This window comes from Hypanus sabinus, chromosome 11, assembly GCF_030144855.1.
Source record: "Hypanus sabinus isolate sHypSab1 chromosome 11, sHypSab1.hap1, whole genome shotgun sequence".
NCBI lineage: Eukaryota > Metazoa > Chordata > Chondrichthyes > Myliobatiformes > Dasyatidae > Hypanus > Hypanus sabinus.
In genome coordinates, this window is record NC_082716.1 from 47,971,096 (window position 1) to 47,986,977 (window position 15,882).

At 39.1% G+C, this 15,882-nt stretch overlaps 1 protein-coding gene and 1 long non-coding RNA gene across 4 annotated transcripts in view; one reads left to right on the forward strand and one right to left on the reverse strand.

The window, feature by feature from the left end:
* The window catches only part of LOC132401930 (uncharacterized), a 137,776-nt gene that overhangs the window by 86,740 nt on the left and 35,154 nt on the right, over nucleotides 1–15,882 (reverse strand). The gene's annotated exons all lie outside the window — the stretch shown is intronic.
* LOC132401926 (T-cell acute lymphocytic leukemia protein 1 homolog) lies at nucleotides 1,349–6,766 on the forward strand. Of its 2 annotated transcripts, XM_059984274.1 has the most exons (5): nucleotides 1,483–1,501; nucleotides 2,627–3,019; nucleotides 3,543–4,078; nucleotides 4,510–4,589; nucleotides 5,079–6,766. In XM_059984274.1, the coding sequence occupies exons 3-5, from the start codon at nucleotides 3,621–3,623 to the stop codon at nucleotides 5,498–5,500; spliced, it is 960 nt and encodes a 319-aa protein (XP_059840257.1). In that variant the 5' UTR covers nucleotides 1,483–1,501; nucleotides 2,627–3,019; nucleotides 3,543–3,620; the 3' UTR covers nucleotides 5,501–6,766. The 2 variants fall into 2 exon arrangements, with proteins under 2 accessions (XP_059840256.1, XP_059840257.1); XM_059984273.1 differs by lacking the exon at nucleotides 2,627–3,019 and having other exon boundaries at nucleotides 1,349–1,501.

Below are 15,882 nucleotides of genomic sequence, written 5' to 3' on the forward strand. Positions count from 1 at the left end.
CTATATATCCATTAATATTCATAACAAATAAATAAATGAACACGAAATTGGATAAAGAAATGTATGGGCTCGACGTGTCCTTCGGATTAAAAAAAAATTTATAAGTTCATGCTGACTGTGCTCATACCAGTGCATCAAAAAAAAAACGGGTTACTTTTCTTTGGGGCATCGTTAAAATTGCCGTGTTAGCATTAGCAACCGTATAAATTATTGGTGTAGAAACATAATTACACATAGAAAATATTCTATAAATCAAGGCAATCTTACCAGTTCAGGCCGGATCCAACTATTTTTTAAAAGATTACTTATGTTACAATTTCGACGTGCCATTAACCCATTATTGGATAAAGGCGTCCATCAAATCCAATTATTAGAAGCTAATGGTGGCCGCCTTTAACTTAAACAGCTTTGACAACTTCCAGAAAATCATTTCATCTCAGCATTATATTCAAAGCTTTACGTTTCTAATGTGAAATTTATCTTTCAATTCTATATAATTTACGCTTTGATAATTAATTGATATCGCATGCTTAATTGTATTCAGTAATCAAGTGTACAATAAAAATAACTGACAGACTACATTTAAGAATACTTCATTCCGATTATTTTCTTTTAAACTGCCATTTTTGAAATAAACGATTTTAACCCCAAAAAGCCATTCCGGGTAATTAAAACAGAATCAAGCAATCTGCCTTTGTAGTGATCTTTAAGGTTTTGATAAAGTATTTTCACTCCTGGTCCTAATGTTAAATTTGTCCTAGCCTATCGCAGTGTAATCACATCTCTGATAGGGAATCATTTCTCTTAAGACTTAAAATATACCGGCCTTTAACACCGCTCGTGGTAAAATGCCTGTCTAGGAAATGTCTATATTTTCCAAATGGCGAGGAAACATGGGAAACTATTTTACTCAATGTCCTTCCTTAACAGCGGCTTTGTTTGGTTCCATCACGGAGAGAGATATATAGAGAGGGAAAAGAACAGTCCCGTGGACGCTTTGAATTCGTCATTAAAATTAATTAAAGGCTGAGTAGGTGTTTCCAGTTTAATGAAAACATGGGATAATTACCACAAAGAAAACATATATAAATTACAATTCAGGTAGGCAGGCAAGAGTATTTTGCTATTCTGCAATCTCTTTTAGTGCCACAAAAAAATCTATATAAGGTTGTTATGCCTTGCGTTCCAAAGTTATTCCTATGCATATCCATGCAATATTTTTCCGCTTTCCCTCGATAAAATTGCCAAATAATAATGAATCATTTCATAAATAATGGCTTGGCTATCTTATCTGGGCAGGGCGGCCTGGGCTGGTTTCTTATCTCGCCTGGCCACATTGCTGTAGTGTTCCGCTCTCCATACTAAATAGGAAATCGAACGTGATGTAAAATCTACTCCACTCTCCAAGGCATAAGCTGCCAAAAAAACTTAATACAGCACAAAGATCAGCCATGGAGGGGGCTGAAAATGGCTGCTAACGCTTTTCTAATAAGCGAGGACGGTGAGTATATATCTAATTGTCGGCTCTTAAGGGCGCGTTTTATTCTTCAACACGTTAAAATGACGAATTATAACTAATTTCGAAAGGAATGTAAATAATTGCAACATAAAAGTACTTTTTAAAATTGCAACGAAATAAATAATCGAAAATAGAAATGGCTGCAAGCATTGTTTGCAATAATCCCAGGAGTGCGGTGCCTTTCTTGGGACATTTTTAATTGCCTAATGGATTATGTATAATGAAATCTTTAATGATATTTTAATTTGATTTGTGTAAATAGAGATGATTTTTCTAATGGAAAAGTAGCGCAGTAACAGAACTAGATGAAGCCTCTTTAACATTATGATCCAACAGTTTCTCATAATTGGCCGTTTTGAACGGTTTCCACCGTTCATCACAATTAAGTAACAGAAGAGGGGAAAAAACAACGGCGTTTATAAACATCTATCTGGCTCACACGACGATTGTCTTCGCCAGGATTCGTTCCAGGAATGTATAAACTAATTTCCCACTATTTATGAATTCGCTCTGAGAACTGATGGGGATTCGGACTATCATATATTTAATTAGATTGGGGGGATTTTTAACGAAATGCGTTATGAAATCTTTAAGGTGATTGATCCCCGTTCCATCCTCGCCACAACTCAGTACAAAATAAAGTTTCAATAAATATAGATTATTGTCTTAGCTGGGACTTTTCACAATATTGGGTGTTCACTTCAGTCGAACAAACACATTTAGATGCTGTAAACTATTGTGAGCATAATGCCGATATTAGTAACGAGGACCGGCTCCCCTCAAATACTCAAACTGCCCTATTTCGTCGCATTGTGCTCGTATGTTTAGTTTGTCCTTTCCATTCCGTTGAGGCCTCATGTTGGGCATACACACATAGCCCGGAACTGCTAAATGCGGCACCGTCAGACTGGATTTCATTTTAATGGAACAGGAGTTAGCTCGCCGCATATTTCTAAGATTTTTTTAAAAATCGAAACAAGTACGTTATGGAAGTGTTTACTTTGCTGGGCGTATTCATATTACCTTACACCAAACTTCACATCTTATTATATAATATGTGGAAATTATATAATTATAGCTAGTATTGTCTTCCAATTTTCTTTCTAGGGAAAGTTTCTTTTTCTGATGGCATGAAGTGTGCCAATTACAACCGGAATTGCCATCCTAATCTCATGTTAAATACCTTGGACAGTGGAGCAGTTTGGTCTTAGGGTACAATTACAGACGCTTATTTCCGAGCTCGTACACAATGAATTTTGAAAAGATTACAACGTGCCCCACATGTTTAGAATCCAGGGACTATTTAAACCTAATCTTTAATTGATCAACTGTTTAAGTATCTCGGTTGATTTTCCATAAACTGTGAAAAGCTTAATCCGTCCAAGAAGCTTTTTTTCTGTGAAGATTAAAAGAACGCGAATGCTGCAGGTGCTGAATAGTCTCTATTGACTTTAGCGCAAGAAGCGAATACAACTCCCAATAGCGGTAACCTATAACAACGTGAGTGTTTGACTTTGGATGAGTAATGAAATATAATGCATTTTATAAATGGGAAAAAAACAGTTTCTTAGTTGAGTCGATTGAAGCAAATGCACACGAATAGTTTTAGCATCGCTTTACATTTTCACCTTGTTGAAATGACCGAGTTTATAGCTACATTTCAGTTTTGATGCGCACAGCTACACGCGGAAGCAAACTTGAATTCTTTTTCCCCCTTTAAAGCAAATTGCAATTGTTAATTTGTATATTGCATTCGCCTGTGTTGAACATTTAGTTGCAGATCGATATTTGTAACCTCATGAACGCTTAAAGCATTTTCAGCAGCTCGATATACAGTATAGCTGGTGATAATATTCGTAGTTACGCCCTTTTAATGCGCCTAAAGATCGCTGGACTGTAAAGTCAGTAAATGTACCGGCGAGGTCGCGAGAGCGTTTACTTTATTGTGCAAAAAAAATTAATTGAGGTCGCCTTTTTCGCTAGAGCTGTTTCCCCCTGTGTCTTACGGCAATGTTTCTTTCAGATGAAGTTGCTTCGGCATTTCTTCCAACCTTTGACGCGAACTCAGCTCAGACATTGACGATTTCCGCTTTTCAACACGATGATGGAAAAGGTCGGACTGGATCATGGTGAAAATCACAGCGATCACCTGAGCCCCGTTCAGAAAGACTCCCCCAGACAGGCAGCGGAAAACACCAGCGAGCCTGCAGACCAATCCGCTGAAGGACACCGGGTCCAAGCTGAGCAGCGAACTGCGTCAAGTGATGGGGTTTCCAAGGAAACAAGGCACGACTCCCCTGATCCCCTATCGGAAGTGCCCGTCATAAACCTGATGCAAAGAGGGGTCCAGCCTATAAATGAGAGTGATCAGAAAGACACGTTTACTCATTTAGTGCCGACCACCGAGTTGTCAAGACCCCCAGTGCCTCTGACTCTTCAGAGCCCTGTCAGTGAGAATCGGATGGTCCAGTTAACGGCAGCTCACCTCACTCTGCCTGCAGCCAGAGCGATGCTGTACAACAGCACGTCCCAGTATCAGACCCTGCCTCTTCTAAGCAGGTCAGTCTCGTTGTGGAAGCTGGTTAGATCCGAAAACCCCATTTTTTTCTAAGTATTTGTTTAAGATCGTGGAGCTTAACAAGTACATGACAACAATTGAATTGCAAATTGATGTGACCCGCGTTCAAAATTGCTTTCCGATTAGCAAATGATGATAAATTGGGTTAATGCAAACTGTGATTTATAAAATGCTATTCGTTGTAAAGATAATTCAATAAGGACTGCTTTAAACGTGGTAATTTTGTCACCGAATCTTTACTGTCAGATGTACGCTATTCATGATTATGTTGATCAATACAAGAAATAATAACCTGTGCGATTAGATTTTATTTACTCGGAACATGTTCTTTTAAATGATTGTCGACGTTTAATAAATAAGATTCCGGATTTTCATCACTAATGTCCCTTTCTTGTTCTAATGGCTACACCAGTGATCCAGAACCATTCAACATGTTCCCCAGTAACAGAGCGAAACGAAGGCCAGCTCCTTACGAAGTGGAAGTCACTACTGGTATGGACAATCAGCCTTCGATTCACCATATCTTTTAACCGTACACATCGCTGCTCGAGTGTTGATACATTTGCTAGGCACCTGACTGGGACTGCCATAGGAAATATATCTTGTAGTTTGACGTGCATCGCTTTGCAAAAGGGAAAACTGCGGGAGCTCAAGACTCATATTTAATGTCATGTAGCAATGCAGTAGAAGGATAAAGTCGTGCTTTAATAAAACAGTCATCTAAAATCTATCTCAACCAGTCCCTATTTTGTTTCCTTGTCGCTCACGCCTGTCAACAGGTCTTCACGTATACCTGCTGTGCATTTACCCCGAAAAAGCACGGGATAACATCGGGGCCACGTGTGCGCGCGCACACTCCAACAGACACGACAGGCCGTTCGGCTTTAATATAAAGTTCCTTAAATTTCTCTAAATCATGACGACCATTTCGACATGTTTGAGATGCATTTGGTTAAAACCAGGTTTTTTTTTTGCTTCCAGGTACCACGCAGCCCAAAATCGTCCGGCGGATTTTCACAAACAGCAGGGAGCGGTGGAGGCAGCAGAATGTCAATGGGGCCTTTGCCGAACTTCGCAAACTGATCCCGACACACCCGCCCGATAAGAAACTGAGCAAGAACGAGATCCTGCGCCTCGCCATGAAATATATAAATTTCTTGGCCAAACTCCTGAGTGATCAAGAACAGGAGGGCGAACAGCGCGGGTTACAGATTAAAGAGGCGGACAGTACGAGGCTGCCCAGCGATGACATGCAGGAGATGTCTCCAGACTCGAGCTGTGGAAGCTGTTTTGATGGAACAGGAAGCCCGGGAAGTCTAAGCGAAGAGCACGATCACCTCGAGTCACGACACGGAAACCACCATCACTCCATACTTCCTCCAGATGTCAATGGACAACGGTGATATCCTTGCAAAAAAAAAGCCGACAAGGGGAATGGAAAATTGCAGCTGAAAGATAACACAGACTGTTACTCTTACTACCGCCTGCCGAATCGATTAGCGTTTTATTTTGATATTTTCTGTATCACTAACATTTTCAGGTACAAAAAAAACAAAATGACTGTCCTTTCGGATTTAAATTAATCTTTTACCGGATTTATCAATAAATCTGTTTAAAGACAATGTAATATTTCCTAAAATCGTGGTACATGTAAATATTGTACGAGCTTCGAGCACCGTCTATGGAGAGAAAAGGCGCCTACGTCATGGAAAACCTAAAACGACCGGGATTAGTTTTATTTAAAACAGTAACATTTTCCCCCATGTTAGGCTTTTTATATCAACACAATTAGTTCATACACACCAGCCGGGACATACTAATCATTTATCAAAGAAGCACTGAGTAGGGGAGAGGTACTTCGTGTTACATTAAAATTTGGGCGTCCGAAAAGGGATCCCAGGACTTTAAGCGGAAATAAGGAAGCTCATAAATTAGAAGGCGAAGCAAAATAAAAACAAAACACGTGAATTGTTGAGATATATTGCAATTTAAGTAATAAAAGAAACCGAGGGTTTAAATCTTTGAAGAATAAAATTTCCTAGGATAACTATTTTGTATATTTTCGTGGTTTGAGTGAACAATGAACCACTTTCTGGGTATTATCAGAGTTGTTGCAGCTATTTACAGGTCCTTGTTTTCTACTTCTTATGGAAAATGATTATTATTTATTCCATGTGCTCAATTCTTAAGCGCAATGGAACAACTAGAATATCAGGCATTTTTATGGGTACAGATTGTGACATTTTTCCTAAGTACTTTACCATTCTGCAAAAGAGAAATTCATGTATTTAATAATTCGATGGACAATGTGTTGTTAATTTTAAACTATAAAAGGCATGGTACACTCCTTATTTTCCACGTTCGCTTTTTGCCTGCTATATGTATTGTGAATACCATAGTATATAATTCACGCTGCACTTTCAGTATATTTTGTATGTGTTTTTTTTTGTTTCTGCGTTAGCAGAGATTGGGTAACGAAACCTGTTAACTACTACAATGTACATTCTGACAGGGCAATTCTCACTGGTATCCTTTGTAAAGCCTAATGTGGCTGCAAAGTTTGCGTGCAGTATGTATATCACGTATTGTTGTAAAATATATGCAATGTTATATTACCAAGAATTTACTTTTAATAAATTGTATACAATTTAACTTAATAGCCTCCTCTGCCTAGCTTACACCTTTTAAGTCCAAGCAAGGAAGCGGATTACATAATCCAATTTACGAGTTAAAGAGACATCTTTAAATCTGATTTTGGGTTTTTTTTCTGGGATCTATCTACTACAAGGTTTAGAAAATGCATTTCCATTCTGCCAAGGATGTAAATGTGTGCCCACGCTGAGGACCAATATACCAGGAAACATTAAAAGTTTTATAATTTTCTCCTTGGTTAAGATACAATACGTGATTTCTACTATGCTAGCTACCACATCTAGCGACCAACGTCGACTATGAAGATGGCAGCTTATGTTTATCTTTATCCGTTTGATGTATACTGTTCCGCCTCTTAAACACCTAATCTGATAATTAAATCAAACCTGACCTCTGCGTAGGAAGTGCGAAGGTCTTTGTTATTTCACCACCCCTGTTCCCCAAATCCTCCCCCACAGATTCCTACAAGTTATTCAACAAAGTACATTTATGTGTGTAGGTGTAAGACGACCAAATTTTCATATCTTTCTGCCACCCCAGCAAAGACTTCATAAAATCGAAACATATTTTGCAGTGTGGCAATTGTTAACTTTTGACAATTATAATCGAAGCATTTGCCCAGATAATGCGTAAATTTATTTTAGCGACATTTCACGTTCTAACGGACCTTCGGCCAAGCTTAGAAATCAGTAAGTCGATTCAAAGGATCGGTTCTCATAAAGCTCTCTCGCTTTTCTGCCAATACTTGAGAAAATAGTTTGGAAACTCTAGAAAGTGGACTAAATACCACCCGTGCAGCCCAAAACCTCTCCCATCACCATCCAGAGGAGAGAACGTTCTATCTCAAGGGATTAATTCTGTAGGGCGGAAAATGCAGCACTAATAGACGTAGGCAACATGCAGATATCAATATTTCAAATAAATGAAGAATTTTATCAAGAATATTAAAACCTTAGTCGTTAGTTTCTCAATGTACTTTCTGTAGTTCTTCATCAGTGAACCTTTCCTAGAAACGTTTTATTCTAATATAAATGATCTGCACAAATGCTGAATACTCAAGTAGAATTCACACGTTTCCCAAACCCTCCTCCTTAATATTTAATATTTGCTGCTCTCAAATGTAGAGTTCAAAATCACGCACTGGGTTTCCCGCTTCAATCTTTGGGTTTACCCCAGAATTTTATCTCTCTGTTGGTAGAAAAAAGGGACCTATCAGCGAATCCTCGGTTTAAATATAATAGAACGGTAAATACAATGGATTCTGGTTAATTGGGACACATCTGAAACAGGACATTTTGGCCCAATTAAGTGGCTGCTCCAATTAGCCAAAGTTTCATGGAAATAGTTAAAAAAAAGGCATAAAAAGACAAATTACTCTTTAACTAAGTAATAAATTATGTTCTGTATTTAAATAAAATACACAATAAATTACAATGCTACAAATACTACTATAGTACTTTAAAACTGTATATTACTTCCTAATAGTTATCATCCAGTGTACACTGCCATGTTCTTTTGATTAACTGTAAATAAACAAACTCAGTCCAAACACCTAGAACAGATAATGAGCTGCCTTCATGCAACCCTTTTGACAATTGAATCCACCAAATCTTCAATTTCATTTCAACATTCAATATAATTGTTGATACCTTCAAATTCTTCACAGTTCCTAACTTGCTGAAGCAGTGAAATTGTTTCATTTTCACTCCAGGCTGTTTCTGGCATCTCCGAGCCTTAATATTGGAAATTGCAGTGAGCAAAGTATTTCTGAATTGTCTTAGAGATATTTTTTGCCAACTATCAGTGACAAAAATCACTGCTTTATGAAAACAAAAAATGCAACTGACACTATTTAAAAACTGTTCACTGTAAGCAATGTGCAGTGTATAATGGCCACACAAGTGCATGTATCTGACCATAAGGCCATAAGACTATAAGACATATGAGCAGAATTAGGCTATCAGCCCATCGAGTCTGCTCCACCACTCCATCTAGGCTGATCCCAGATCCCACTCAACCCCATACACCTGCCTTCTCACCATAGTTAGAGCTAACTCTGATGCTAGTTACAACTTGTTAAGTAAGTCACCTGTCCAAATTTGCTGCATCATTCTCCAGATATTCAAAAGGAATCCTGACTATTTTCTCGATTAGTTTTTGTTCTTTAAGTGTTGTCCCAAATAAGCGCTGCCCCAATTAACCGATGGTCCAATTAGCTGGAATCCACTGTATTAAAATGAAAGCTAAGAAGAAACATTGTATCTCTGTTCTAGGTTGGTGAAAGTTAAAGTGATAAGATAAATTTTTCTGTAGCGATTGGTGAAGAACTTGTATTTCCAGAACAGCAATACTAGGCCTTTAAATCCTCAGACTGGCAGAGGGAGGGGGGAGAGGTAATTGTCTCCTTCATTGTTGAGTTGTAACCTGTTGCAGAAGAATTTTCTTCCATTGTAGAATTGCCACTGAAATCAACAAAGTGATAATTAAGATCTTATGAAGATGAGATAATCTGCTTCTTCAGTTTATCGTGGCAACATTTACACGCTGATGAAAGATCATTAACATAAAACCCAAAATGTTTTTTCTTCTTCTCAAATGTGGCCTGTCCTTAAGACTGTTTTCAGATTTTTTGATTTCTTTTCCAGATTTTCAGCATCTGCAGCGTTTTATTATTGATTACAATTTAAACTGCAAGTTATACTACTATGGGTGCTAGGAGTTGCACTCTAAGGATTTACTTACGGTACATAGAGTTTCCAACCGGTCTGGCTGAAAAATTAACAATAGAGTTCTCCAAGGAACTGGCACTAAAAATGGATTTAAAAAGGGGGTTATAGTAATTATTCCACATGCTGATTACATCAGAAAGAAGTAAGAATCACATTAACACTCGTGCGTGATTTGATTATGAATGCTGTGTAGTCAGCAATACTCCTGCTGTTTATTGGCTGCTCTCCAGTAGGGGAATGTGCAGGAAACTGGACTCCTGTGACATCATTTAAAGACATCCTGCCGACCTTAGCAAGAGAGTTTACGCTGACTGTCACAAATTGTTACTGTGAGTGCAACCAAATAAAAGCAACCTAGTATCTCAGCTCTGTGAGGATATGCCTGATATCACACTCCTGAAATAGACACTCTGTTCTGAGCTTGGTCATGTGCAGGGAAGGAAAGTTTCAAGCATATGCTCAAAATCCCTTTGACCTAGTACATTCTGTCTGACCCCTAGCAACATCCGCAGCACATAACAGCTCAAGTTGGAGAAGGAGAATTCAGGATGGCAATGAGAGTCTAGGGTTCATGCCCCAGGGCCACATCCTCTATAAGTGATATAAACAGCCCACCACTTCACAAATGACCAAACCGCCTGCCCTACCATGTGCCATCAGTAGAACAGTCTGTGGTTCCCTCATTGACCTCAGCAGTCGCCTCAGAACCCACAAAACCAGAATGCACACATATGAGGCTCCATCCCAAGGGACTGCTTACGATAAAGCAAATAGAGTGACACCTCTGCAATCAGCCAGATTGATGGGGATTTAATAACTTGAATAATGATTGCAACAAAAATTTCACAGTTGGAAATGATTGTAGTGGATTTTGTGCACATGATTTACATGTAACTAATTCCCACATTCATCTTTTCCTGTAGAAATCGCACTGCACCTTTGAGAGAAGTTGATATAGTTTGTTTCTACTGCTAGGCACTGAGTAAATTTACTTGGTTTGCTTTGCAATTGGCCGTGGGTCACAATCTCCACCGCCCCTCTAAATGCCATTGTGGGTTATAAATACTCTAAATGGCAAAAAAAAAGCCAAGAACAAGTGCTACAAATATGCAATATTTCAGACTTCATCACATTGGCACTGTAAAAGTTAAGTTATGTCAGCTGAGCTACTATGGCTAGCTCCTGTCTCCTGCAGTATCCTTAGCCTCAACAAACACAAACAAGACAGCAGGTGCAGACGTTGGAAGGTAAGAATCTCAGCAGATTGAGCAGCCACTGTGGTAGCGAAAGGTATAAATTCACATTTCAGCTCTCAAGACCCTGCACCAATACTGCGAAAGAACTGAAAAGTTTGCCAGTACATAGCAGGACAAAAGTGGGTGAGAGAGAGGCTGGTAAGTGATAAGTTAAACAGCTGGTAAGAGAATGATGAGTGCTATAGGAAACATCCCCTCTACATCCCCTCTATCTGGGCCTTTCAATAGCTGATAGGATCCAATAAGATCACCTTTCATTCATCTAAACTCCAGAGAGTACAGGCCTAGAGTCATCATACACTCCTTATACATTAACCCTGTAATTCCCAGATATTGAGTATTGTGTGCAGTTATGGTCCTCTAATCTGAGGAATGACATTCTTGCCATAGAGGGAATACAGAGAAGGTTCACCAGATTGATTCCTGGGATGGCAGGACTCTCATATGAAGAAAAACTGGATCAACTGGGCTTATACTCATCGGAATTTTGAAGATTGGGGGGGGGGGATCGTATTGAGATGTATAAAATTCTAAAAGGATTGGACAGGCTAGATGCAGGAAGATTGTTCCCGATGTTGGGGAAGTCCAGAACGAGGGGTCACAGTTTAAGGATAAAGGGGAAGCCTTTTAGGACCGAGATGAGGAGAAACTTCTTCACACAGAGAGTGGTGAATGTGTGGAATTCTCTGCCACAGGAAACAGTTGAGGCCGGTTCATTGGCTATATTTAAGAGGGAGTTAGATATGGCCCCTGTGGCTAAAGGGATCAGGGGGCATGGAGAGAAGATAGGTACAGGGTTCTGAGTTGGATGATCAGCCATGATTATACTGAATGGTGGTGCAGGCTCAAAGAGCCGAATGGCCTACTCCTGCACCTATTTTCTATGTTTCTATGATACATTCTTGTGATCTTCCTCAAGACCTTCTCCAATGCCAGAACATATTTTCTTAGATAAGGGGCCTAAAAACTCCTCACAGTACTCCAAATGCAGTCTGACCAATACCTCATAAAGCATCTTTGCTTTTAAATTCTAGTCCTCTTGAATGAATGCTAACATTGCATTTTCCTTCCTCATCACTAACTTAATCTGCAAGTTAATCTTTAAGAAATCCTGCAAGGGGTCTCCAAAGTCCCTTTGCATTTCTGATTTTTGTATTTTCTTCCCATTTAGAAAATAGTCTATACCTTTATTCCTTCTACCAAAGTGCAAGACCATGCACTTCTCTACACTATATTGCATTGGCCACTTCTTTGCCCATTCCCCTAATCTGTCTAAGTTCTTATGTAGGCTCCCTGCTTTCTCAACACTACCTGCCCCTCCAGCTATCTTGATGCCATCTGCAAACTTGGCCACAAAGCCATCAATTCCATCATCAAATCATTGATATATAATGTGAAAAGAAGTGGACCCATCACCAGATTTGACCGGGTCCAATTACGTGAACACTATGGTCAAGAAAATACATCAGTGCTTCTACTTCCCCAGACTGCTAAGTAAATTTACCTGGCTCTTAATAATGCTCGCCAAATTTTACAGATGCACCATGGATGTATCACAGCTTGGTATGACAACTGCTCAGCCCAAGACCACAAGAAATTGCAGAGAGTTGTGAATGCAGGCCAATCTATCATGACGATCAATCCCCCTTCCATTGACTCTGTTTGTACTTCACACTGCCTACAAAATCAAGGGCACCTTCCGCCCCGTCATTCTTTTTATTCCCCCTCCCACTGGGTAGAAGATACAAAAGCTTGAGAACACGTACCACCAGATCAAGCACAGCTTTGATCTGCTGTTATAAGACCCTTGAAATGACCCCTAATATGATAAAGATAAGCTCTTGATCTCTTAATCCTCAATATCATAACCCTTATAATTAATTTATCTACCTACACAGCACATTATATATAACTCTGTAATGTGTTCTGCAAACTTGTTTTCTTTTCTCTTTTGTAATCTTCCAGTGTAGTTATGCATGGAGCAATAAACCTGGATAGCATGCAAACAAAAGCTTTTGGCTTTATCTCGGTACATTATTTATTTTATTTTTATTTAGTGATACAGCTTGCAACAGGCGCTTCTGGCCCAACAAGGCGCACCTGCCAGTGACCTACTTATTTAACACTAGGCTAATCACAGGACAATTTACAATGACAAATTAACCTACTAAATGGTATGTCTTTGGACTGTGGGAGGAAACTGGAACACCTAGAGAAAACCCACATGTTTTACAGGGAGAATGTGCAAGCTCCTGACAAACAGCACCAGAATTGAACTTGAAGTGCAGAATGTCCTGAGCTGTAATAGCGTCGTGCTAACTGCTATGCTAGCATGGCACCCTTAATAAACCAATTATCAGATAAAGCTATTCTGAATATTCATGATCTCCTGTTGTCGTTCCTCTCAGAAGTTTTACTAATAACTTCCCCCCCCCACTGAGAAGTATTAAATTAAGTCAAGATTTTCACCACATCCTCTGACTCAATGTATAGTTTGCCCAATTGCTCCCGAACAGGCTCTAGTCTCTCCATGATTACTCCTTTAATAAACATAAAATGTCTTGGACTTTTTATAGCCCCTCCTCGCCCTCCTTATTCAGTTTTTAGGTGTCCACCTCCACATTTTATGCTTCTGAAGGGCCTTTACCTGTTTTCAGTTCTCCATATTAACCATATGCTTTACTTTTCCCTTATTGAGCCTTTGAAATCATGACATAGAGTATTCTCTGGGCTTGCCTTACATATCTTTCACGCTGACAGGAATGATTGGCCCTGAACTTTCACTGTTTCAGGTTCAAAGGGAACTTTCTTCTCAGTTGTAGATTGATATGCAAGTAGTAACACACAGTCTACGCTTGCTGCCTCCTGTTTAATTATATTGACATCAGTCTTCCTCTAATTCAGGACCTTCTTTTTTAGATTATCTATTTCCCATTCCATAGCTACCTTAAAATTTGCAGAGTTTTGAGCTACATCCACAAAATGCTCACACACATATATCCATCCTTCAACTACCTGTCCTACTTCATTCCCTAAGATTAGGTCCAACAAATTGACTCAAAAAGTTCTCTCAAATGGACTTTAAAAATTCTGCTCCGTAAGACCATAAGATTTTAGAGCAAAATTAGGCCATTCAGCCCATCAAGTCTGCTCTGCCATTCCACCATGGCTGATCCTGGATCCCACTCAACCCCATACACCTGCCTTCTCACTATATCCTTTGATGCCATGACTGATCAGGAAATAATCAAATTCCATCTTAAATATACCCGTGGTCTTGGCCTCCACTGCAGTCTGTGGCATAACATTCCGCAGATTCACTACTCCTTAGCTAGAAAGAATCCTCCTTACCTCTGTTCTAAAGAGTCACTCCTCAATTTTGAGGCTGTGCCCTTTAGCTCTGGATAGCCTAACATGGGAAACATCATCTCCACATCCACCCTAACTAGTCCTTTTAACATTCGGTAAGTTTCAATAAGATCCCCCAGCATTTTTCTAAACTCCAGTGAGTGCAGGCCCAAGGCTGCCAAAAGCTCCCCATATGTTAACCCCTTCATTCTCGGAATCATCCGCGGGAACCTCCACTGGACTCTCTCCAATGACAACATGCACATCCTTTCTGAGATACTGGGCCCGAAACTGCTGATAATATTCCAAGTACGGCCTGACTAGTGTCTTATAAAGGCTCAGTATTATGCCCTTGCTTTTATATTCTCTTCTCCTTGAAATACAAGAGCAACAACAAAAGTCATTGTGAACCTGTTCATTATGAGCAACACACACACACACACACACACACACACACACACACACACACACACACACACACATATTTAGTGTCGTTAAATTTTATCATGGGCTAGGAAGCATGGAAGCTGATAATATGACCATGCTGAGCTCATTGTGCCCACACCCCTGTGCAGAACTGCCATCTTGTCACTACACCAGAGTTATCAAGAAACTTAAATTGTTGAAATCTGTCGCTCTCCCAGTCTTGCATTCTCCCTATTTTACATATTTTAAACAATCCAGCTTGGCATCATATAATCACTGTTTCCTGTCTTTTTGTTCATTGGTCCCGGCTTTAGCTAGGAACCGCTTCAAAATTTGTGGACATATTTGAAAATTTGCTGCACGGCAAATTTCAGGCTTAAGTCCACAGGTCACTATGGTGATCTTTGTACTCAGCCATTAAACGAATATTGAGGCTATTGAACTATGAAATTCCTCTGTGCTTATTTGAGGATTAAAAAGTTCATTTAAAATCATTTTAGCTATACTTCAGGAGATGTATTACCACATAATATTGGAGTTAATATTTAGAGCAATTTAAATCATTGCACAAATGAACAAAAATTTTAATAATAAACCTAGATAATAGTTTCTTTACTAATAGGCTATATAGGGCTAATGTACTTGAGTTGATGGTACTTTTTTGAGGAACAGTGCAGTTAATTTTGGAGCAAGTTATTTTGCATGTCAAAATATGCCAATGTTTGTGTGTGTGTGTGTGTGTGTGTGTGTGTGTGTGTGTGTGTGTGTGTGTGTGTGTGTGTGTGTGTGTGTGTGTGTGTGTGTGTGTGTGTTGCTCGTAATGAACAGGTTCACAATGACTTTTGTTGTTGTTCCTGTATTTGTTTTCATCTGTATTTTTATTTCAAGGAGAAGAGAAAAGTATTACACTTTTAATTGATGTTGTTTTGTCAGAATTTTTATTATTATTTGTCTATTTCTGTTGTTTAGGTCATCAAAGAAGTAACAGAAATGAAATATTTTGTGTCTGCATCTATGAATATCATTTTGTTGCGGTTTGGTTCCCCTCTATCCCACAGCCTTAGAGTAACAAGCACAAGAGATCCACTATTGCACTTGCTCACTCTAGTTAAATTAGAAACTTGTGGTAAATAAGTCCTTTCAAGTTATCCAGGAGGATGATATCAATACAGGTTTTTAAGCCACTTACTATATGCACTACCAAACAATTACTGTCTTTTTCCCAAAATATTAACAGTATGAAAATCAATTACTTTTGCTAACATTCTTTTAGCTGCTGTTTCAGCAAATAAGAGTTAAAGTTTTCTGAAGTATTTTTTTTCAAATATGGGCTTTTTAAGTGAAGGAGCTGACCTTTGCTCTGCACCAACTTTC